The sequence below is a fragment of the Hydra vulgaris genome, chromosome 09 (assembly GCF_038396675.1).
Source record: "Hydra vulgaris chromosome 09, alternate assembly HydraT2T_AEP".
NCBI classification, from domain to species: Eukaryota; Metazoa; Cnidaria; class Hydrozoa; order Anthoathecata; family Hydridae; genus Hydra; species Hydra vulgaris.
Genome location: NC_088928.1, coordinates 54,191,306 through 54,215,000, shown reverse-complemented (window position 1 = coordinate 54,215,000; position 23,695 = coordinate 54,191,306). Strand labels below are relative to the sequence as shown.

General features: G+C 29.4%; 1 protein-coding gene across 1 annotated transcript in view; it reads left to right on the top strand.

The window, feature by feature from the left end:
• Positions 1-22,031, top strand: part of LOC136085585 (uncharacterized) — a 22,103-nt gene extending 72 nt beyond the window's left edge. Inside the window, exons 1-4 of the mRNA XM_065806905.1 lie at positions 1-229; positions 4,890-4,925; positions 20,219-20,695; positions 21,571-22,031. The exon at positions 1-229 is cut by the window's left edge and continues 72 nt beyond it. Coding sequence (XP_065662977.1) covers positions 1-229; positions 4,890-4,925; positions 20,219-20,695; positions 21,571-22,031 — 1,203 coding nt within the window. The remainder of the gene's footprint in view (positions 230-4,889; positions 4,926-20,218; positions 20,696-21,570) is intronic.
• The last annotated feature ends 1,664 nt before the right edge of the window (positions 22,032-23,695 follow it).

The following is a 23,695-nucleotide window of genomic DNA, read 5'->3' as shown; positions in this document are numbered from 1 at the left end:
TTCTACCGTCAGATCCAAAAAGAAACAGGAATTCATTTTACGACAGTGTCCTCAATTGATAAGAAGCATAATTTGACCACCAATGCAATTGATCGCAATACCATCATTAATGTGATGAAAAAAAGTTTTGTTTTGGCAGCTAAGTTAGCTTTAAAAGTTCAAGCAGATCACAATATAACGGTAACCCTTCAAACAATTAGAAATCGTATTAGAGAACAAGGATATACAGGTATAGTAGTTCAATAAAAACCTTTTTTAACTGCCAAATAAATATAACGTTGGTTAGAATTTGCAAAGAAGTACGAAAAAATGCTGATTTCATATTAAAAAAAAATTTTGTGGTCAGATGAGTCAAAATACAACCTTGTCTCATTAGATGGAGTTCAGAAAGTGTGGCAAAAAAAAAAAAGTTTATAAATTAAGCTATTTGCAAGGTAGTGTAAAGCATGGAGGAGGAAATATGATGGTTTGGGGTAGTATGAGTTGGAAAGGAGTGGGGAAATTGACATTTATTGATGAAAAAATGGATGCTTCAATGTATTGTGAAACTCTCAAAGCCATCTTGCGACCATCTACTAAAAAATTGAGAATGGGAAACAATTTTATGCTACAGCTGGATAATGATCCAAAACATACTGCTAAGATAACAAATGTATTTTGGCACAAATAACATCAAAGTTTTGGAATGGCCATCTCAAAGTCCGGACTTGAATTCTATAGAAAATTTGTGGTATATTTTGGACAAAAAAATTGATGACTGAGCATTTATACGCAAAGACGACTTGAAAGAAGCTATAATGAGCACATGGGATAATATAACAAAAGAAGTGACTCAAAATTTGGTCAACTCAATGCTGAATTGTCTAGCTGAAACTATCGAGGCCAAAAGAGGCCCCAGTCTATACTAATTTCCATGAAGTTAGATTAATTTAACATTATTTTTGAACTGTACAATTAATTTTTTTGCCATCAATTTTATGCATCATTAGATCAATTGTGTAAAATTCAATAAGTATGAAAAGCAATCAATTCACCAATACACAAATAAATTCTTAAAACAATACTTGATAAGATATCTAAAAAAAAATTTCAAATATTTTAATGGAAAACTCATTTTTTAGATGCAATCTTTAAAATTATGATTTTTGTACGATTATTTTTTTTGCATACTGTATATGTGTGTGTGTGTATATATATATATATATATATATATATATATATATATATATATACATATATATATATATATATATATATATATATATATATATATATATATATATATATATATATATATATATATATATATACACAGCTATTCACAAAAGTTTAAACGATTACAGAATTTTAAGATCTAATCTTTGGTTTTTCTTGAATAAAAATCTAACTGAAAAAAATATCAAAATAATTTTTTTTTCCAATTTGGTAAAAAGGTTATTTGTTAATAGAATAAAAAAAGTAGATTTCGACTCATCACTGTTTACTTAATAATTTCACTAAAAAGGAGGTGATACATATTAAGAGGTGTCACAAAAGTTTAAACGATTTTATTTAGGATCAATTATTTGCTAATTAATTGATAAATCTGGTGTAAAATTTTTTTTTACTTTTAAATAAAGTTAAAATAAGTAGTTTACAATCAAAAAATTCATCACAACATCATCAGGCAGCTTTTAGTTCATTAAAAATCAACTTGAAATATTGTAAATTTCAAATTAATTTCAATTGCGTGCAAAAATATTGAAATCAGTTTCTAGTGAGATCAAGTGGCAAGGAATTGATATGTGAGGACAAAAAATCGCACAAGCATTCAAATAAACCATCAAAAACTTACCAAGGATGTCTCCAACATGCTGCGTACTAGGAGACCATCCAAACTCAGCAACCGTGACAAAAGTGGAATATTTAGAATGAGCAGAGGAAACCCCAGACTTAGCTACAAAAAGCTAACACAAATCTTCAATGAGTCAAAAAATAATCCAAAAGCTAGCAAAGAGCTCGTGAGACATTGTTGGACAAAGGTATTGGAATGTACATAGCTGCTAAAACACCTATTCTTTCAATCATGGATAAACGTAAACGACGAGCGTGGTCCAAAGAAAGACTGAACTGCTCTGTAGAACAGTGAGCAAAAGTTATTTAGAGTGATGAAGCTAGTTTTCAAGTCGTAAACTGCAAGGAAAGACTCTATGTCAAAAGATTAAAGGCCGAATTAATTAATACACCTACAAGAACACATTAGAAACGTGATTAGTTCCATCAATCAGACACCTGTATGGCAGAAGCAAGCAACTCATCTTTTAGCAAGACAGAGCTTCAACTCACACAGCTCACTCAATCAAAAAATACTTTTTAATGTGATGCCCTTGTGCCTTAGATCACCAGATCATGACCCAATTGAAAATATTTGATCCTGGATCGATAATCAACTGACATACCATGAAATTCAATCAACTCAGCATTTGAAGCAACTTTTGAATGAGTACTTACTGAAGGTACCTCACGTGATGTGCATGAAATTAGTTGAATCAATGCATAAAAGAGTTTATCTTTTCTATAAAAACAAAGGAGGACACTTTAAATATTAGTTTTGCTATTTTGAATGTTGCAATTCGTTTAAACTTTTGTGCTTCTTATTTTTCCTTCTTATATATGATTTTTTGTAATTGTTTTTTTCTAATTAAATATTAAAACTTTTATAATATGTTTATATTCATTTTAAAGCAAATTACTTTTTCTTTAATAAATAAATAAAAAATTGATTTGATACCATTTTACAGTTTTTGTTTTTATTAAACAAAAACCAAACATACTTGATAAAAATTTTGAAATCATTTAAACTTTTGTGAATAACTGTATATATATATATATATATATATATATATATATATATATATATATATATATGTGTGTGTGTGTGTGTGTATATATATATATATATATATATATATGTGTATATATATATATATATATATATATATATATATATATATATATATATATACATGTATATATATTATAAGTTTAGTTTATGATCTTTTAGTGTTACAAACACTTGGGCAGGGGCGGCTGATTCAATTCTATTTTCTAAGCTTATTTTTTCAGCAATGCATTGGGGTTCTAAGTTAATTGCATTTTCTAAATTTTTAGGGTGAAAACCACTTCTAAAGTGGTTTTCACCCTAAAACTTTGAACTAAAATTTGACCCCGAAAAAAAGAAATATTATTTGGTTCAACCCCCCGTATAGCAAAAATGTTACCACTAACATAGGAAAAGTGTTTTTGAAATTAGTAGATAAGCACTTTCCATCCTCTAATAAATTGCATAAAATATTTAACCAAAGTTCTATTAAAGTAAGCTACAGTTGCACAAAAAATATGGAAAGAATTATAAAAGGCCACAATAATGCATTGTTATACAAAAATGACATTGCAAATGATAAAATAACAGAAAGTTGTAATTGTAAACAAAAAACAATTGCCCCCTGGGTGGTAAATGTCTATCAAAAAAAGTGATATATAAATGCGTTGTTTCTTCTTAAAATGTACCTGATAAACAATATATTGGCTTAGCTGGGGATGAATGGAAAAAACATTTTGCTAATCATAAGCAATCTTTTAAAAATAAAAAGTATTCCAAAGATACTATGTTGTCAAAATGCATATGGGAATTAAAAAATAAAAATATTGACAATTATATATTAAATTGGTCTATTCTTAAAACACCACCCGCTTATAATCATATTTCGAAAAGATGTATATTATGCCTGCAAGAAAAATTTGAAATAATTGAACATGCAAATCAAGAATGTTTATTAAATAAAAAATCAGAATTGTTATCCAAATGTTGACATAAAAATAAGTTTCTTTTAAAAAACTACAAAAACAAATGAAATTAGAATAATAATAATCCCTATTTTTGAAAAAAATAAAAATAAACGCCTCTAAAGAATTCTTTTTATAATGTTGTTATGTTTCACTATTGCAACATTTTTCACATTAGAGACACTAATTAGTGTCACTAATGAATAAAAATGTCACATAGGTGTAAAAAATTGCAGTAGTTAGATTTATGACTTCCAATAATTTGATTTTTGGTATAAATTGAAGTTTATTATATTTTGCATTCATTTCTGAAGAGTCTTTATTTACGAAACATTGTGTAAAAAAATTGAAATTAATAAGTGATTTCTAATAATTTATTATTGTTCTGTTCTTTTAAGAACATTGAGCACTCTATTTTATAGAATACATTTACAATTGTTATATATATGTATATATATATATATATATATATATATATATATATATATATATGTTTATATATATAAAATATTTTAGTGTATTTTACAAATAGAGTGCTCAATGTTCTTAAAGGACAGAGCAATAATAAATTAGTAAAAGACACTTATCTAACTTTTTTCTTCAACTTGAAGTTTCACCATTGCTGAATCATCAGGAAGTGTTACTAAATCTTTTTTTTTGAGATTTAGTAATTCTTCCTGATGATCCGGTAATGGTGAAACTTCAAGTTGAAGAAAAAAGTTAGATAAGTGTTTTTTACTAATTTATATATATAGATATATATATATATATATATATATATATATATATATATATATATATATATATATATATATATATATATATATATATATATATATATATATATATATATATATATATATATATTATGAAAAGGAACCTTATTTTATAAAATTAATCTTATTTTATAAAATTAAGAAACTCGTCTAACATAACAAACTCAAAATTGAGCTAAAAATTAGTTTAAATCTAAAAAGTAAATATATTTGTTATATTAATGAATTTTTTTTTTATTTCAAGATATTTTGTAAACTTTATCATATTTTACAAAATTAATTTTTAAGGTAGTGAAGTGGAATCTATTGTTATTCTTCCCTCAGGTATTAAGTACTTTTTAATTTATTCAATTAATTTCTGATTTTAGAAATTATTTTCTGATTTTAGCAGTCTTACATCACCTCAATCAGTATTACCTTACATCATCCCAATCAGTATTACTTTAGCAAGTTTTGCAATGTTCAGTTGATCCCATATCTGTTCGTTTTCCATTAAAGGCTGAATGTTGGTGCAGTTTCATTTTGGTTTTGTATAAAATTGCCTGTTTTACCTATTTACTTTGATCAGTATTGGATTAATAAATTTTAAAAGGTATTCAGAAACCTTTTATGGTGGTGTATTATTAGCAGGACTATAAATAATAGGGGGATGCACATGAGATCAAGGAAAATCATTTTGATTGGATCTTTTTTGTAAATTTTTGTATGACAAATTTCCTCTTTGATCTTTAATAAAGCATTTTGATGTTTTATTTGCCTTAAAAAAAGACCTTTATTGAATGGATAAATACATTTAGACTTATCCTCAGTTGTTCCTGATTATGACGTTATAATAAACATAAGTTAAAATACCTCAAACCTTTTTTAGAGACACTAATATATAAAAATAATGATATCAACTACAACTAATTTGTTACTTTACTCTGGATTCCTATTTTAAGTATAAAATTAAAACAAACTTTTGCAAAATTTAAAACCAAAAATTTTTTACAGTTAATCCTAATCTGACATCAATTCTCTGCTCTTGTAAGCAATCAAAAAAATAGTGTTCTGGTTGTTTATCTTGTTTCATGTAAATACAGATCATAATATACAAAACAGGCAATATTTTAAAAACCTGAAGAAAACTGCAACAATTTTTAATATATGGAAAATGAACAAGCTTGGAATCAGCTAAACATTTATTGTATTTAGAGATACAATATTTTGACACTCAAAATTTGGGTATGGATAGAGATGCTTGTAGATATGTGACAACTAGTCAATGGCAAGTTATGTTTGCACATATAAAAAGAAACCAGTCTAATTTCTAAAAAATTTTACAAATAATATTTTAAAAATTACATTAGTCAATACTGACTCTTTTTTACTGAAAAAAATATATTAAATTTTTTTTAAAAAATCTTTGATAGTTTTTATAATTTAAAAAGAAATCACAGAAAATGAAAGAAGAATGTAAATAAATCTCTGGATTTGTTTCTAATAAGTTCGAAATATAAAAAAAATTCTAAAAAATATTTACATTTCTTTTTTTAATCATTTTAATAAGCTTTTGAAAGCTTAATAAATGACTTTTAAAACAACACATTTTACAGGCAAATCATAATATTTAATCACGTTTTTAAATCAAATGTATGAAGCATGGAATCAATCTTGTGATTGGGTAGGAACAATATGAACAACTAAATTAAAAATGCATGAATAATTAGTTTGATAATAATTGAAGAAAAGATGTGGCGATTGCTATGGAAACATTCCAATTTTTTCCTAATTCTAATTTATAGTTCTAGTTAGTCCGCTGATAGCATGTATTAATTTGTTACTCGTGTAATAATACTTAACATTAAGATATATAATATCAGGTGGATATTTTTTTTTTGGGAATTTGAGTTTTTTAACTTTCAGAAAAGTTCTAAATATTAAATATTTATTTTTACATTAAATTTTTATTTTATATTTACTGTATACAAAAATATCTTCAATGTCTCTATAAACCACATAAACAAGCATTTTTTTAACACATTTTTCAAACAGATTTATAAATGCATTTTTTGAGGAGTATTTTGAGGAACTGATGAATCAAGAGAATGATAGGAAGGAAGGTTTGAAGAGACAGAGGTTGTGAATCAGAAGGTTCCCCAGCTGAGAAAGGAGGAAGTAAGGGCTGCAATTTGGAGAATGAAGTGTGGTAAGGCAGTTGGACCGGATGATATTCCAGTGGAGGCATGGAAATGTGTGGGATAGATAGCGGTCGAGTTTATGACAGGGTTACTTAACAAATCTTGGAAGGTCAGAAGATGCCTGAGGAGTGGAGACATAGCATAATGGTGCCAATTTTCAAGAATAAAGGCAACGTTCAGAGCTTTAGTAATTACAGGGGAATAAAGTTGATCAGTCACAGCCTGAAAATCTGGGAAAGAGTAGTGGAAGCTCGGCTTAGAGGAAAAGTAAAGATCTGTGAGCAGCAGTATGGTTTCATGCCAGCTAACAGATGCTATGTTTGCTCTGAGAGTGTTAATGGAGAAGTATAGGGAAGGACAGAAGGAGTTACATTGTGTGTTTGTGGACTTAGAGAAAGCTTATGATAGAGTTCCAAAACAGGAGCTGTGGTATTGTATGAGGAGGTCAGGAGTAGCGGAAAGGTATGTGAGGGTGGTGCAGGATATGTATGAGAACAGTGTGACAGAAGTGAGATGTGCTGTAGGAATGACAGACAGGTTTAAAGTGGAGGTAGGACGACATCAGGGATCAGCCCTGAGTCCTTTCCTGTTTGCCATTGTCATGGGCAGACTGACAGATGAAGTTAGATAGAAGTCCCCTTGGACTATAATGTTTGCTTATGACATTGTGATCTGTAGTGAGAATAGGGAGCAAGTGGAGGTAAACTTGGAAAGATGGAGGTATGCTTTGGAAAGCAGAGGAATGAAAGTGAGCAAGAGTAAAACAGAGTACATGTGTGTGAATGAGAGGGCAGACGGTGGACAGGTCCAGTTACAAGGTGTTGATTTGGTGAAGGTCGACGAGTTTACCTACTTAGGGTCGAGGGTACAGAGTAATGGAGGAAGTGAAAGAGAGGTAAAGAAGAAAATGCAGGCAGGGTGGTGTGGATGGCACAAAGTGTCTGGTGTGATCTGTGTTAGAAGGGTGTTGGCTAGAATGAAGGGTAAGATCTATAGGATAATAGTGAGACCTGCTATGTTGTATGGACTGGAGATAGTAGCACTGACAAAGAGACAAGTGAAGGATAGGATCAGAAATGAGTTTATTAGAGGATCAGCACATGTAGCATGTTTTGGAGATAAAGTTAGAGAATCGAGATTGAGTTTGGACATGTACAAAAGAGACAGGAGAGCTATATTAGCAGGAAGGTTTTGGGGATGGAACTTCCAGGTAAGAGGAGAAGAGGTAGACCTAAGAGGAGGTTTGTAGATTTAGTGGTGGAGGATATGAGATTGGCTGGTGTGTCAGTGGAGGACACTCATGACAGGGCTAGATGGAAGAGTTTGATCCGCTGTGGCAACCCTTAAATGGGAAATGCTGAAAGAGAAAGAAGAAGGAGATAAATGCATTTTTAAAGTTTAATTTTATAATTAAATCTACTAATATAGTTTATAATTCAGCTGTAAAATATCAGAGTACTTACAGTGCGATGTTGCGCATGGTGTCTCTGTTCGTACTTTTAGTGTGCATTGTCGAGATTTCCTTTGGAGCCCTTTGTTATAGCTTAGAGTTTATTAATAGTAATGAGGCAATTCCTTGGACTATTAAATAGTGTACTAAGCACTATCTGCGCTTTGAGTGAAGTTCTTTAACAAATTTAAAAATGACTAAAGTACCAAAAACTATAAAACACAAAAAATCATTGCCATCACCAAGTTCTTTAAATCTATCATTCACTAATATTTGTGGTCTTTGAAGTAACTTTTTTTCTGTTAAGTCTTATCTTTTGCAAAGTTCAGCAGACCTACTTGCTCTTTGTAAGACTAATTTGAGTTCATTTGTCTCATCTCGTGATCTTAATATTGATGGTTATCTTCTTTTAATTCGTGAAGACTGGAGTCTTTAAGCATAGACTATAGTCACGTGCTTGATCTGGGTATCTGCATTCATAAGAGTTCTCCCATTTTCGGGAAACTAGGTTTTAATCCACAGACTATTCTTTTATGTGCTTTCGTTTAGCACTACTTCACTCTATCACCTTTCTCTTTGTTTTATATTGCTCTCCTTTATCTCAAGACTGCACTCTTTTTGATGCTATTTCTGATCAAAATGACCAAGCCTGTTCTTTTTCTTTTTCAGCCAAAATTGTTGTTGTTGGTGACTTTAATGCTCATCACACTGAATGGCTTGGCTCTAGTGTCAGTGACTCTACAGGCGTTAAGGCCCACAACTTTTGCCGTTCTCAATCTCTAACACAAATAGTAAACTTTCTAACTCACTTTCCAGACAATCTGACATTTATTTACCTTCTCAATGTTTTGTTACTAATCCTAGTCAGTACTCAGTTTCTCCACATTCACCCTCAAGTGCTTCTGATCACGGTTTGATCTCTCTAAAATTATTATCTTATTTTTCTTCATTATCAGAATCCCTTATCATCATACCTCTTACAGCTACCTTAACGCTGATAGGGATTCTTTCCATGGTTTTCTTCATGATGGGCCTTGGTCTTCCTGTCTTCTTATCTTACGACTTTCTGCTGACAAATGTGATTCCTATGTAACTTCATGGATTCAGGCTGGCATGGAATCCTTTATTCCCTCTTAAGGATTTCAAGTCAAGCCTTTTGATCATCAATACAGGTTTTGATGTTCTCGTTCTACTGCTGATTTGTTAACAGTAATTACTGATAGGTTTTATTGTGCACAAGATGTAAAGAGGGTAAGGCTATCGCTCTTGATATTTCTAAAGCTTTTGGTAAAGTTTGCCTTGCTGATTTTCTCCATAAGCTCTCTTCTTGCTATGTATTAAACATCTTCAAGATTATTGAATGCTTCCTTACCGATTGTAGTGTAAGAGGTAATCCTATATTCCTTTTAACTTACATTAATGATCTCCCTGAAATTCTCACCTTAGATGCAATAATCTAGATTTTCTTATATTATAAACAGTAATGTACTTAATGAATCCTCTATCCTTCATCTTTTAGGATTAACTCTTACTTTCGATCTTTCTTGGAGACCATATATCAAATTGATTGCAAAATTAGTCACATTCTTACTCTGAATTATATTATTTATCTCTATAAATCTCAAATCTGTCTTTGTATGTAATACTGTTGCCATATCTAGGGCGGATTTTCCAATGATATCCTTTCTTTTTAAGACAAGGTGCAAAAACACATTGTAAACATAGTTAACCTGCTGTTGTAGCTAACATCCAACCATTATCACATCATTGCACTAGGATAAAAGAGAGACTTTTATCCCAGGTTACTGGGATAAAAGTCTCTAAATCTGGTTACACTGTCCGTGGAAAATTTTTTTTTTCAAATTTTGCATAAAATTGCATTAAATACATAGTTAAGAAGCAACTAACAAAATTGTTTCAAAAATTTTTATTTATCACAAAAGTATAACAAAAATATTTATGCAGTAAATTCACTGGTAAATAACAATTTTCTTTAATTCTAACAAACTAAAGTTTCAATTCTAATTTTTTTTCTTGAGAAAAATAACTAAACTTATTTGTAATACTTTTATTCAATTTTTTTGCTGTTGAAGTCTGCGATGCATCTTGGCTTACATTCTCCGAGTGGTTACTTGTACTTTTGCTAATAGGAAAAGGCAATGGAGTGCTTCAGTTGCTTTAAATGGATTCCCGAAAAGCTATTGTGGCGTTGGATGAATTGTGGATAACAACCCTCAGAATTAGGGTCGGCATTCGGCAATGCCGACCTGAAAGTATTTGAGATTGGCAAAAATGTGCCGACTTGTTTCTATGTTTTATGGTTAGACCTTTGTAGCAAATAATTTTTGCCGACCTGGTGTTGACCTCATTTTTCCTAATTCTGAGGGTTTGGATAATAGTGTATTACAGTATGAACCTTGTGAGTGATGGTGGTGTCCTGAAGTTATAAATAGGAGATTCTGAATTGCTTAATTTTTCAACATAACTGTCATCAAGGGCATTACTAAAACAAGCATGGACAACACCATTAAATTTTCTTAGTGTGTCAATAAAGGCAACAGCTGGAAAGAAGGAGTGGTGCTGGGCTAATCTTTCCAAAGCATCAACATACTCCAAAAGCTTCCTGCACTCATTTCCAGCCAGTTGTCTATCATGAAATGGCTGCTGTTGAATACGAAGTAATGCCAGCCATTCAGAAGCATTTGTCTAAACCTTTGAGAGAGACTGTAAATGATAATTTATGACACCAAGCAACAGATGTAGCTCCATGGGTAGAAGCACATCAAGGACAAAGGATTCATTTGAGACATTGATGATGGGTGCATGAACAGAGTTTCTGAATGAGCTTGCTTTTTTGATGTTAGCACCAGCCACATTTAATGCATGATAATCTCTTCTGATTGATTCAAAAGTTCTTAGAGATCCACACTTTGCAAGATCTTTTGATGAAATGTCATATTTCATCAAAAGATCTTGCAAAGTCTTTTTCCATTATTGCAAAGCTTACTTTTAGAAAACCATCACCACCATCCACTCCCAGCTTCACAATATAATCATTAGGAAGGTTTCTAGATTCAAGAACTTGCTGGCAAATTTCAAGTCTTTGCAGTGAATAACAAGTTTATCCACCTGATTTGTGCCCTTTTCAGTTGCAACTTTAATTCAAGTTTTGGTAAAATGACTTTCAAGTTTTTTTGCTCAACTGATCAAACTTGGAGAGGAAGTTCTTCTCAACAATACAACTTGGAACAACTTGATTTTGTGTTGTTACCATCTTTTTTACACCAGAATTACACAGCCTTGTGTTGTGTTGCACATAAACAAGATCTTTTATTGTCAGTTCTGATCATTCGTTGAAAAATCTTCTTGGTCTTAAAGGTGAACCTTGGAAATACTTAAGAGAGATTTTACATTATTATGCATTACATAGACTTAAAATATGAAAACTTAAGCTAAAACTTGAAATTTCTAGTACTATGTTAGCTGGAAGGGCTGGAATAGGCTGGCCTCCTATTCCCTCAGGTCTACTAAGAAGAACTGTTCCATGGGAAAATACTTTCTTGTTGGCAATGAATGATGCTGCAACTCTTTCAGCTGCCACAGAGTCCTATGACACTACTTCTGCTAAATTCTTTTGCAAGGTAGACTTTGAGCATTGTGCGGGAGACCCTTGTCAACAATTTAAAGGATTGAGAATATCTTATTTTATCTAGTTTGCTTCAGGTTTCTGGTTATTTTGCTTTGCTTTGCTATTTGAGCAAATCAAACTATCACAAACTGAATCTCTTGTAACAGGACTGACTTTGATAGTGGAGAAGTCAAACAGTGGTTGGTTTGAAGCTGTGGTTGGGTTGAAGTGGTTGGGTTGAAGCTGTGGTTGGATTTGAAGCTTTCTCTTCTCAAGCCTCCTAAGGTTGGAGCAACAATGCTCACAAATGTTTGGACTTTAAAACCACTAATCAAAATTTATGAAATGGATGAAAGTAAAATTTATAAAAAATTAAGTTTTTCTGTTCAGAGTTAAATGTATTACAGTTTTTATAATGCAGTTTTATGCAAATTTGAAAATGGATTTTCTTACACGGATGGTGTAACCAGATTTAAGGACTTATATCCCAAATGTGCTAGAGCTATACCATAATGTAGGTTTATGATATGGTTAGGCCATTATTGTATTTTTTTTGTTTAAATTATTTTGAATATCAAAGCAATGTTGCTTTAATATTTAAACATTCAAAAAAAATAAAAAAAGTTTTCCCTTCTTAGCTGCTTTCTATTTAAAAATAAGTCATTTTTGATATTACAATATATGCTATGCAAAAATATCTGCTGTTATATCAAATGCAATAATTTTGTTATTTTTTGGTCATACCTTCAACTTTTCCAAAATTAAAAAAATGATTGGACTAACTATATATAAGCTAATTGTGCGCAGTAGCACTTTTTTATATTTTTATGCAGAGCATGATTAGGTCAGCGCTATAATTAAGTAAATAATTAGCTCAATCATTTCTTATGACTGATACAAAATTTTATAAGTATTTTTTATTGTATTTAATTAAAAAAATTCTCTGAAAATGGTGTTTCTTAATAAATATTTCCTGCATATTCCAATTATTTTTGAAGATAAGTGTTCAGTATACTTTCTAGATAAAAGTTTTGCTCATAAAATAATCTTTTTTGATAATATTTCTATTGTACATTTTAACTAATTTAACATCTCTTTCTATACTTAGAGAAGAGCATGGAAAATTATCTAAAGTCAATTTTTGCATGTTTTGTATTGTATTTTCAATGAAATCATTGTTAATTTTTTTAACATAGGTGGTGGAGTCCATGGAAACTCCTCCAAATTTACAAGATTATGGCACTCAACTGCATAAAAGTTGCAAAGGGGAATTTTGAATTTTCTTACTTCTGCAGAATTCAAAAATGTGCATCACAAATTTAATTCTTCTAGGAGCTAATTATTTTATTACTTTTTGTTCGCAAATCAATATTCTTATCAAGAGCAACCATAATATGCATTTCTTTAAATGCATTTATAAACTATAAGTTAATCACTTTTAGAAAAGAAAAGGGAGAGCGGAATTAAGTGCCACAAGTGTCCCCTTGCAAAATTGAGGCTTCAGTTTTATAAAAAACCACACTGATGCATAAACTTGAATAATCTAATCAGTAAGTATTACTGATTAGATATATATTTATTGCTTGATAGACGGAGGAGTGCTTGCAACATACAAACAAAGGATTTGATTTACTTCTGTCAGCCATCAAGATTGAACCATAGAGCCAGGCTTGCTTTTGCACTTGTTATGAAGATTTTTGCTAATATTACTTATCATAATCTCATGTTAAGTAAGGTATTCTGTCTGACATCAAATTTGACATTTGGCAATTTCTAACCATTTGCAAGTGCTTTCCCGATGTTGCTACTAAACACAGTAGGTCTAGAAGTTGTGGTGTCTACATACAATACTATATGTCTGAATGGCAGTTCATTAAAATTGAACATTTGATTTATGATATATTTTTGGTGTCCCAAAAATATATCATAAATCAAATTTTTATTTGTGAAACGCTGCGTTTGGCATCATTTTGTCTATAAATACAGAAAAATAAATTAAGTTTCTAGCTCAAAGGAAAGGTTAATTAGGTGAATTTACTTTTATTTCAATAAATAAGTTTAAATTTAAAATTGATTTTTATCCAAATCAGCTTTTATTTATTTTTTGACAAAAGTGTGGCTAACAATAAAAAATAATGATGCTTGTGTGATAAACAATAAAAACTAATGACGTGTGAATTCAACTTATGTCAATTTATTATTAAAGTAGAAATCAAGTTTAAATTGTTTTCAACCAAGTGTTTCTTCTAAAACACAGTTGTGTTTATGAAGAAAGACTTGGTTGTTCATTAAGTTGTAATGCATCTAACTATTTGGATTTTTTTAATGAAGTAAATTGATTTCATAAAATGTCTCTAGATCTAAGTTATCACACTAGTTCATTGAGAACTAATAGTGGTGATGCATCAAAAGCTACAAAGAAGGAAGCAAATTTATTTGCTAGGGTTCCCTTTACAGAGTTTTGCCCCAAATAGACTCCCTACAAATGGAGAAATGCTTAGAAGGTATTACTGGCTGAATCTTGAAAAAAGCAATTGATAAATCTCTAATTAGCTAAGAAAAGTATTACATTTGTTACATGTTCAATGCTAACTTTTTAATGGTTCTTTTTTTTAGTTTTTTAGTACCACACAGATCAACATCAAAGTTGGTTGTCCAGTTGCTTCTAGAAAGATATATTTAAGATGCTCCAAGTTTTCTGATGCAGTGTGCAGAGAAAACGCCAAGCAGATAGTTACTGGTGTCTGCATTCTGAAGGAGCTTTTCAGTTTATGGAAGCAGACTTGGTTTAATGATGTCTTCATTTTGACTGAGCAAAAAAGATTAGAATCACCAGAAAGTCAAGGAATACCACAATTTAAAAATGTTAAAAAGGCTAGAATTACCAGAGGTTTAGCTACAAAATTGAGGTCAACACGTTTTTGAAACAAAGCAATGCTCTCTTCTTTATTTATAAAAAAACATACTTGATGTAATAAAAAGTGATAAAAGTAGAGATGATGAGGCTAATAAATAAGTTTTGTAAAAATGATTAAAAGGCACAAGAAAAACCAATTAAATGTCTGAGAAAATCCAAAGACATGAAAATAAAAATAAGAAAAAAGAAAGTAACTATGCAAAGGGTTACTTTTCAAGCACAGATAATAAAACTGAATACTATGAACTATATTTACCTACAGCTAAAGTCCAGAAAAAGCAGAAAAGATTTCAGAGTGACATCAAAGTTTGCCTTCAGTTAAGTTTAGGAGACATTCTTTACTTCACTTCAATAAGATTCCCATTATGACAAGATTTAGGATTGGAAGCAGGTCAGGTATGTGTCTTTTGTCTTCTCTTTATAAGGCTGGTGGAGTTATCATTGATTATATGTCAATATCAAGATCAACTCTAAACAGGAAAACATATAATGTTATGGAGTCTGAGGCACAGATAATTAAAGAGAAAAATATAAATAAAATAAGAGGTTTAAAAATTGTGGTACATTTCAATTACAAGACTTTGAAGAGATCCAATTGGAAAAAAGGAACATCTAAATATGAGAATAGAATTGCCATTAGCGCATCTTCACTAGAGTCCAGTCCATTAGCATCTTAAAAACTAAAGCTCTAAAGGAAGCCATTGCAATTCAAACAACGCTTGAATACTATAAGATGTCTGATCAGATTATTGGATTGTGTTCTGACACAACATCCAGTAACACTGGCAAAAATGAAGGTGCCGTAAGCATTATAATTCCCTATGCCCTTGATAGACCGGTACTCTGGATAATGTACAGACATCACATCTCTGAAAGGCATGTGGTCCCAACAAGTGGTCCCAACAAGAGGCTTTATGTTGTTCTCCAAAAACTATGGCCACAGATTTACAAAAATGTAAAAAAAATGTGATTAAAAGTATTTTTTATTTGAGCTAAGTTATCAAACTTCTCATTTAAACACCCTAGAGCTCATCATGAAGCAAGATTTATGACTGACTGTATCTACTTATTGGTTATTTAGATGACTCAAATGTACCACCCTGCTGATTCTGAGACAGTTATAAAAAATGCATTAACTATCTGAAGGCTGCAACCAACTACATTGTGTCTTTCATGAACTCTTTTTGCTGAAAAGCTCTAATGCTTCTCAAGCATCCACTAATGATTTAATGACATTCAATATTGCTTTTCAGCTACTAATAGTAGACGAATTTTTAAAAATTTGCAGCCATGGAAAAGGTTCTTAACCAGAGTTTTATGTGTCATACTTGGTATCTGTCTCCGCAATGAGTAATTTTTGCTCTTGCAGATAAGTAATCAAAAACCAAAGTTAAGACCATCATGTTAAACAAGCTGCTTTCTTGTGATCCCAGAGTTAAGACATCTATTTAAAAAGAATCATGAAACCTAGATTCAAATTATTCCTACATAATCTGAAGACTTTGACCTTTTTTTCTTGCTATTAGAGATCTCAAAGAAAGAACTTCTGCTATGGAAAAAAAAAAGCACCAAAGCATGAGAAAATGAGGAAGTTTCCCAGTCTTTAAAATTACTTTTTGATGTGTGTAAGAACACTTTTAGTTGTAAATGAATGTGCAGTACACCACATTAAGTTAATTCAAGATTTCATCGAGAGAACACATAATGAAGACATGCTATAACACAGAATATAAATGGGATTGTTTTAGTAGTTATTAATAACAATGGTTGTTAATGTGTAATTAGTATTTTTATATGTGTAATATATTTTTATAAGGTATGTATTTGTAATTTAGATAGTTCAGAGGAAATGGCAGAAGATTTCAAAAAATGCTTCAAAAAATCTTAAAATTATTTAGTTTAATGTTATTTTTATTAATAATATTAGTTTATATTATATAATAATATTATAATAAGATAAATTATTAGAGGGTAATATTATTTTGTTTATTATGTTGAAAGTAAATAATAAATTAAATCTCTAAACTTATTTATTATTGCAATAAAGTTAAATGATTGATTTGAGGTTGAAGCTTTGACATTTTAAAATTTATTTGCTAAAATGTTCATTTTGTTGCACTTAACATTTTAAATTCTTTTTTATTCTCTTTAGAATCAATGATTATTTTGTAAAGAAATTTTTTCTATTTGCCAATAATGCACTTGATGGAGAAACATGACATAAAAAGTAGAATAAGGTTCTTTCATTAACGCAATATGTTCTTCAGTGATTATGAGTTTACTGCAAGCCACTAATGCATAAAGAGTTTTAGCTTTTAGCTCATCAAATAAAATTGATTTTGAGTCTATTGAACACATAGCTAACTTTACCTTGTGTGTTAATTTAGTTTAAGTAAATTGTCTTTAGCGCTTTAACTTGGTTTGGTCTATAATGCTTTTATGCCATGTATAATAGCTTTTCTGTCATTCTATTTTTTTATAAATCCATAATCTGAAAGTGTGACAATAGCAATTGCAGCTCTTGTAGTATCAGATACATATCTGTCCATTTCTTTGGCAACTGTTGGGAACTTTATCATAGTTCTGCCTGATTCACAGAAATTTGACAACTAATCATCCTCGACATTGCTCTGAGATTTACTAACTCCTAATTGCCAGAGTTAATTTTTGCATCTATATCAGAAGTGATACTAACTGTTGCTTCTATACTACTTTTGTAAGACAAAAAGAAATCATAGTAAATCTCTATTTCTGTATATAATTTCGTAGTTAATATAAAAGTACTTTATTTATCTAAAGGACCAATAACCTTTTGTTTCATTTATTCATTAAAAATTTATGCTAAAGTACTTGCATCTTTTAGTTCAACAAGTGGTTCCAATTATTGGTTCAAGCACTTTTCTTGGGCATGAGCAATCACTTAAATTAAGACAATTTCGTGCTGCAATATCAAGCAAAACTAAAATTTCTATCTTTGCAATTGATACTGCTTAAGACTTTGATTCACCTTTTCTTTTAAGAATTATTCTTAAATTATTCTGCAAAAGTTCTACTTTCAGGTGCATTCTTTGCGTTATAACAGTTGAAATGCCAGATTTCAACCAAATGTTGATAACATTTTCAGAAAATCTAGAAACTATTGTGCTTGACTTAGGAGTCCTGGGAAGTTGTAATTTTAACAAATAGTGCTCCATGACTTTCTTAACAGTTTGTGAGAAGTATGTTCACATTTGGTGTTGTAAACAGGACAAGTCAGCTGCACTCATGTAACAGCCATATTTTGTCACAGAAATCAAAATATTTTTAGTTTTCTAAATATAAACATAATTTTATTCAATTTGCAAAACAGAATTCTAGAAATAGGTTTAAATTCAATAAAGCATATAAAAATGGATTATTTGGTATTATTATGGATTTTTGTAATTTTTATAATATTAATATAATAATTTTTATATACTAAAATTTTTTAAATATTTCCACAATTTATTTTGTTATTATTAAATAATAATAATTTAAAAAAGTTAGAATTTTTACAGTTTTACTACAAATTAATAACAATAAAAGGAACCTAAAAATAAATTTAAAAAGATAATTTATTTAAAAAGTGCTAGTTAGAATCATTTTTGTGTTTGGCACTTATTTCACAAAAAAGCAACATAATTAGAAAAACAGTTAAAAACTTTTCTGAATAGTTCTCTGAAAGTGGTTAATAAATCCAGTGATAGTTATTTTTTGGATAGCATTAAAAAACTTATAATCAAAATAATTAAATGCTGATAAAAACCCTAAAAATGCACAGTTTAAGTCTTGCAGCATATCAAAGAAGTCCAAAAAAAACTTGATTACTATTCTCTTTTCCTTATATCATCCAATGGCAACAGTTTTATCACGATTCAAAATAAAATTTCCTATTCAACTTATATTTTCCATTCGCAACAATTTATACTATTTAAAGTTAAATTTTATAACCAAATTACTAATTATTTAGTTTTAATTATTTTAATTAGTTTTTTATTTACTTTTAACCTAAATCTTATTAACCTAAATATATGAATGAATGATAAATGGTTGAATGGCTACGATTAAAATATACAGTAAAACAAAGTACTATTTTCTACTTTTTGTTTATTTTACAACAACATTTTAAAAAAGCAAATCTTTCATTATTAGGTTTTATTTTTTAATAATCAATGTTATTTTTATTTGCTTTTTTTTATTTCATTAAATTTAGACAGTTTAGTTTATAGATGTTTATTAAAGAAAAAAAAAACTTAAAAAAAAAAAACTATGCAACTTAAGGCATTTATTTTTCAACAACATTTTAAAAAAGCAAATCTTTCATTATTAAGATTTATAATCAATGTTGTTTTTATTTGCTATTTTTTATTTCATTAAATTTAGATTTAAAAGAAGAAAAAAAAAAAAAAACTATGCAACTTAAGGTAAACATAAAAATTTAGTGTCTGGTTCAGTAGGTAATAATGGTGACCAACTTTTTATCATCTTTTAAAATTGCATTAAAATATATTCGGGAGTTTATTTGAAATCTTTAATTACAGGTTATTATTATTTATTATTTATAAGTATTTATTTAAAATTGCATAGCATATAAATGAATTTTACAATTTTTTCCTCATAATGTATCTGGAGTATTATTCTATTATGTTAAAAAATGATAAGTGGGATATGTACCGACAGTGAATTACTTACGAAGGTATAGGTTTTCAATACCATCTCGAAGTATACGTAAATATTTCTGAACAAATATTTTTTAATACAATGTAGTGTTAGCAGTATTGGTTTTATATAATATTCTGTCAGGGTTTCTGTCTGTGGTTTAAGGTTATTGCATGTGTTGGGTTAGATAGGATTTTCTTAAGTAATTTTATATTTGTTTTGTTAATAAAATTATCGATATTGTGACAGATATTGAATTGGTGTGAGTTTATGGTTTCGATCTCAATAACTTTGAGTGATTGTTTGTGGAATAGTTTAAACTCTTTTTTTGCTGCAATACTGCAAGTCAAGAGTATAGGGGCGCTGTCTTCTATTACTTGAATTATAGCATCCATTGTGCTATGTCCAGGGAGGAACCCAAACTGTTTATTTGTGGTTCAGATATGCTTCGTATTCTCAAATTAAATGTTATACTCAAAATCCTTAAATTGAATGTTAAACTGTAAAATTCTGTAAGAAAATCAAGAAAATTTTAGAAAAATGTCAGTTTTAGTAGAATTTATTGCTTGTGAATAGTTATTGTTCAATTTTTATTGTTTTTATTGTTCAATTTTTATTGCTTATGAATGGTTATTGTTCAGTAAATAAAAAAATGAAAAATGTAGAAATTTTTGATTTTGCAATCTTTCTGTCCCTCTGCACAGTTATAGAAAATTGTTTTTGATGTTAAGAAAACTAATATTTAAAATGATGTTTCTTATTTAGATTACATTATTCAAAGTAATGAATTTACATTAATTCAAGGTGCACTGCTTGCTACTATGAATGTTTTAATGAAGGTTTACACTGTGTCTTTTAATATAAAACCAACAATTTACACTAATGGCTTAAAAAGTGTACTTAGTTTAATTTTAGATGAAAATTTAGGTAGCAGATTTTTAAATGTTTTGTTTCACAATGATAGTTCTGGAAAGCTTGTTATTTATGCAACAATTAATAATACAATCTACCAACTTGAAACAGCTCCTCTAATTTTGAATCAATCGCATTCTATTAAGATATGTCAAACCCTCGAGGCCGAAATTTATTGGTTTTCTGTTGAATTGAATGGATTCAATATTTATAAAGAAAAGAATCTTAATGCTAAGGATATAAAAAATTTAAAAGTTTATGGATCTGATCCTTTATACGATGCTCAAAGTGGCTTTATTTCAAACATCTTAATTGTCAACAAATATGCTGGTTAGTAAAAGTATTTTTTATATCATAATCTAGTATATTGAAATTTATGTAAATACATATTACTATACTAGTATATTGAAATTTATGTAACAAGAATAATAACAATAATATATGGGTACATGATCCATAGTGAGAGTTTTGCACTTGCAAATCTCTGACTTGGTGTCAATAATTTAACCAATATTAGTAATAATATTTATTATAATAATATCAACAATAATAATAATGATGATGATGGTGATGATGATGATGATGATGATGATGATGATGATGATGATGATGATGATGATGATGATGGTGATGCTAATGATGATGCTAATGATGATGATGATGATGATAAGGATGATGATGATGATGATGATGATGATGATGATGATGATGATGATGATGATGATGATGATGATGATGATGATGATGATGATGATGATGATGATAAGGACGATGATGATGATGATGGTGTTAATGATAATGATGTTGATGATGATGATGATGATGATAATGATGATAAATAGATTATTAAACATAGATTAGTAATGAATAACAACGTGCATTGAATTTTGTTATTGTTGTTGCTTTTGTAATTGTTTGTGCTTTCTAGAATGGTGCCTTTGGAGGAGCTTGTTATAAGTTGCCTAAGTTATTTCATAAACATTATTTTAAGTCTAAGTTCAAGTATAAAATAGGTAAAACTGTTCTGTAAAATATATGAAACTGTTTTGTAAAATAAGCAAAACTGTTCTATAAAAATAGAGTGTCAATAATAAAATTATTTTTATCTAAATCTTTTCTTTAAACTTTATTTGCCCCAATTTTTTTTTTTAACTGTCATAATAAAGATTATAATGCTCAACTATATTTAAAAAATTATATTTTAGAGTACATTGTTGGTAATACACCTACTCCATTAGTGAAAGGAAAGATGGTTGCTGAAATACCAAGACTTGACATGGAGTATATTATTTCTTTTGATATTAATCCTTCTAATTTTGATTCCGGTTTGCACAATATTATTTGCTTCAAAAATGATTTTGGTTTTGACATCTGTTTTTATATTTATAATAATGGAAGTCTTCAAATCACTACTCAAGCAACTGAACAACCTTTTGAAATAGATTTCATAGGATCAAATCTGTGGTCAAATATTGTTTTATGTCAGATTTTGAAAAATTATGAATATTTATTTACAATTAAAATAAATGGATTAGATGTCTTTAATAAAAATATCAATCAACCTAAATCTTTCAAAAATATCAAAGTATATGCTTCTTATCCATGGTATAATATTCAAAAAGGCCTAATAAAAAACTTCTTGGTTGTCAATGACATTTCAAGTTAGTTGTCTTATTTTTATACCAATATATATATATATATATATATATATATATATATATATATATATATATATATACACTGGCGAGCAAAAAGTGAACAGTACAATTTTTCAGTAAATTATGTATTATTAATCAATTAAAAATATAATACATAAAATATAACATATCGCTTATGTTAAATACATATACATACACATATATACGACTCATTTTGAAAAAAAAAATTATTATTTCAACGTGGCATTGACTCAATTAAATTTGCTATCAAACGGTCAGGTATCGTAACCCAAACTTGTTTTATGGCTGCCCAAAGATCATCAAAAGATGAAATATTATTTTTATGGACCTTTTTATCCATATAGTCCCACAAATTTTCAATGGGATTAAGGTCTGGACTTTGGGCAGGCCAATTTTCAAAAAGGAAGACATTGTTATCCATGAGCCATTTTTTAACTTGTTTAGACGTATGGCAAGGAGCATTGTCATGTTGAAATTTAATTTCATCCTCTTCTAATTCTTCCTTGTGGGCAGCAAAGATTTTTGTAGAATACTAATGTATTCTTTGGAATTTATTCGTAATCCATCTTCGACTCTATGCAATCTGCCCACACCTTTGGCAGAAAAACAATCCCAAACCATAATTCCAAGATTACCCTTTACCGTTTGGTGAATACAATCTGGATTTAATTGTTCGTTCTTGCGTCTAATGCACATCTGTGGACGATCTGAATGCAAACAAAATTGTGATTCATCTGACCATAATATTTTTGTCCAGTCTGTGTTTTTATTATATTTTACCCAAGCTAACCTTGCCTTTTTATAGCGTGCTGTAAGAAGAGGTACTTTTTTACATGGGCGTATTTTGAACCCCTGATCTTTAAGAGGCCTCAAAATTGTCCATCGGCTAATCTTTTTATCATCAGAACACGTAAAAGTTTCTGCGATATGCGTCATAGTGGTAGAACAATTAAATCCAGATTGTATTCACCAAACGGTAAAGGGTAATCTTGGAATTATGGTTTGGGATTGTTTTTCTGCCAAAGGTGTGGGCAGATTGCATAGAGTCAAAGATGGATTACGAATAAATTCCAAAGAATACATTAGTATTCTACAAAAATCTTTGCTGCCCAAACGGAAGAATTAGAAGAAGATGAAATTAAATTTCAACATGACAATGCTCTTTGCCATACGTCTGAACAAGTTAAAAAATGGCTCAAGGATAACAATATCTTCCTTTTTGAAAATTGGCCTACCCAAAGTCCAGACCTTAATCCCATTGAAAATTTGTGAGACTATATGGATAAAGAGGTCCATAAAAATAATATTTCATCTTTTGATGATCTTTGGGCAGCCATAAAACAAGTTTGGGTTACGATACCTGACCGTTTGATAGCAAATTTAATTGAGTCAATGCCACGTTGAAATAATAATTTTTTTTTTCAAAATGAGTCGTATATATGTGTATGTATATGTATTTAACATAAGCGATATGTTATATTTTATGTATTATATTTTTTATTGATTAATAATACATAATTTACTGAAAAATTGTACTGTTCACTTTTTTTTGCTCGCCAGTGTATATATATATATATATATAAATATATATATATATGAAGACCTCAGTGGAAAAGCCGGCGTTGTCACATTTAAAAAGTATTGAGAAAGT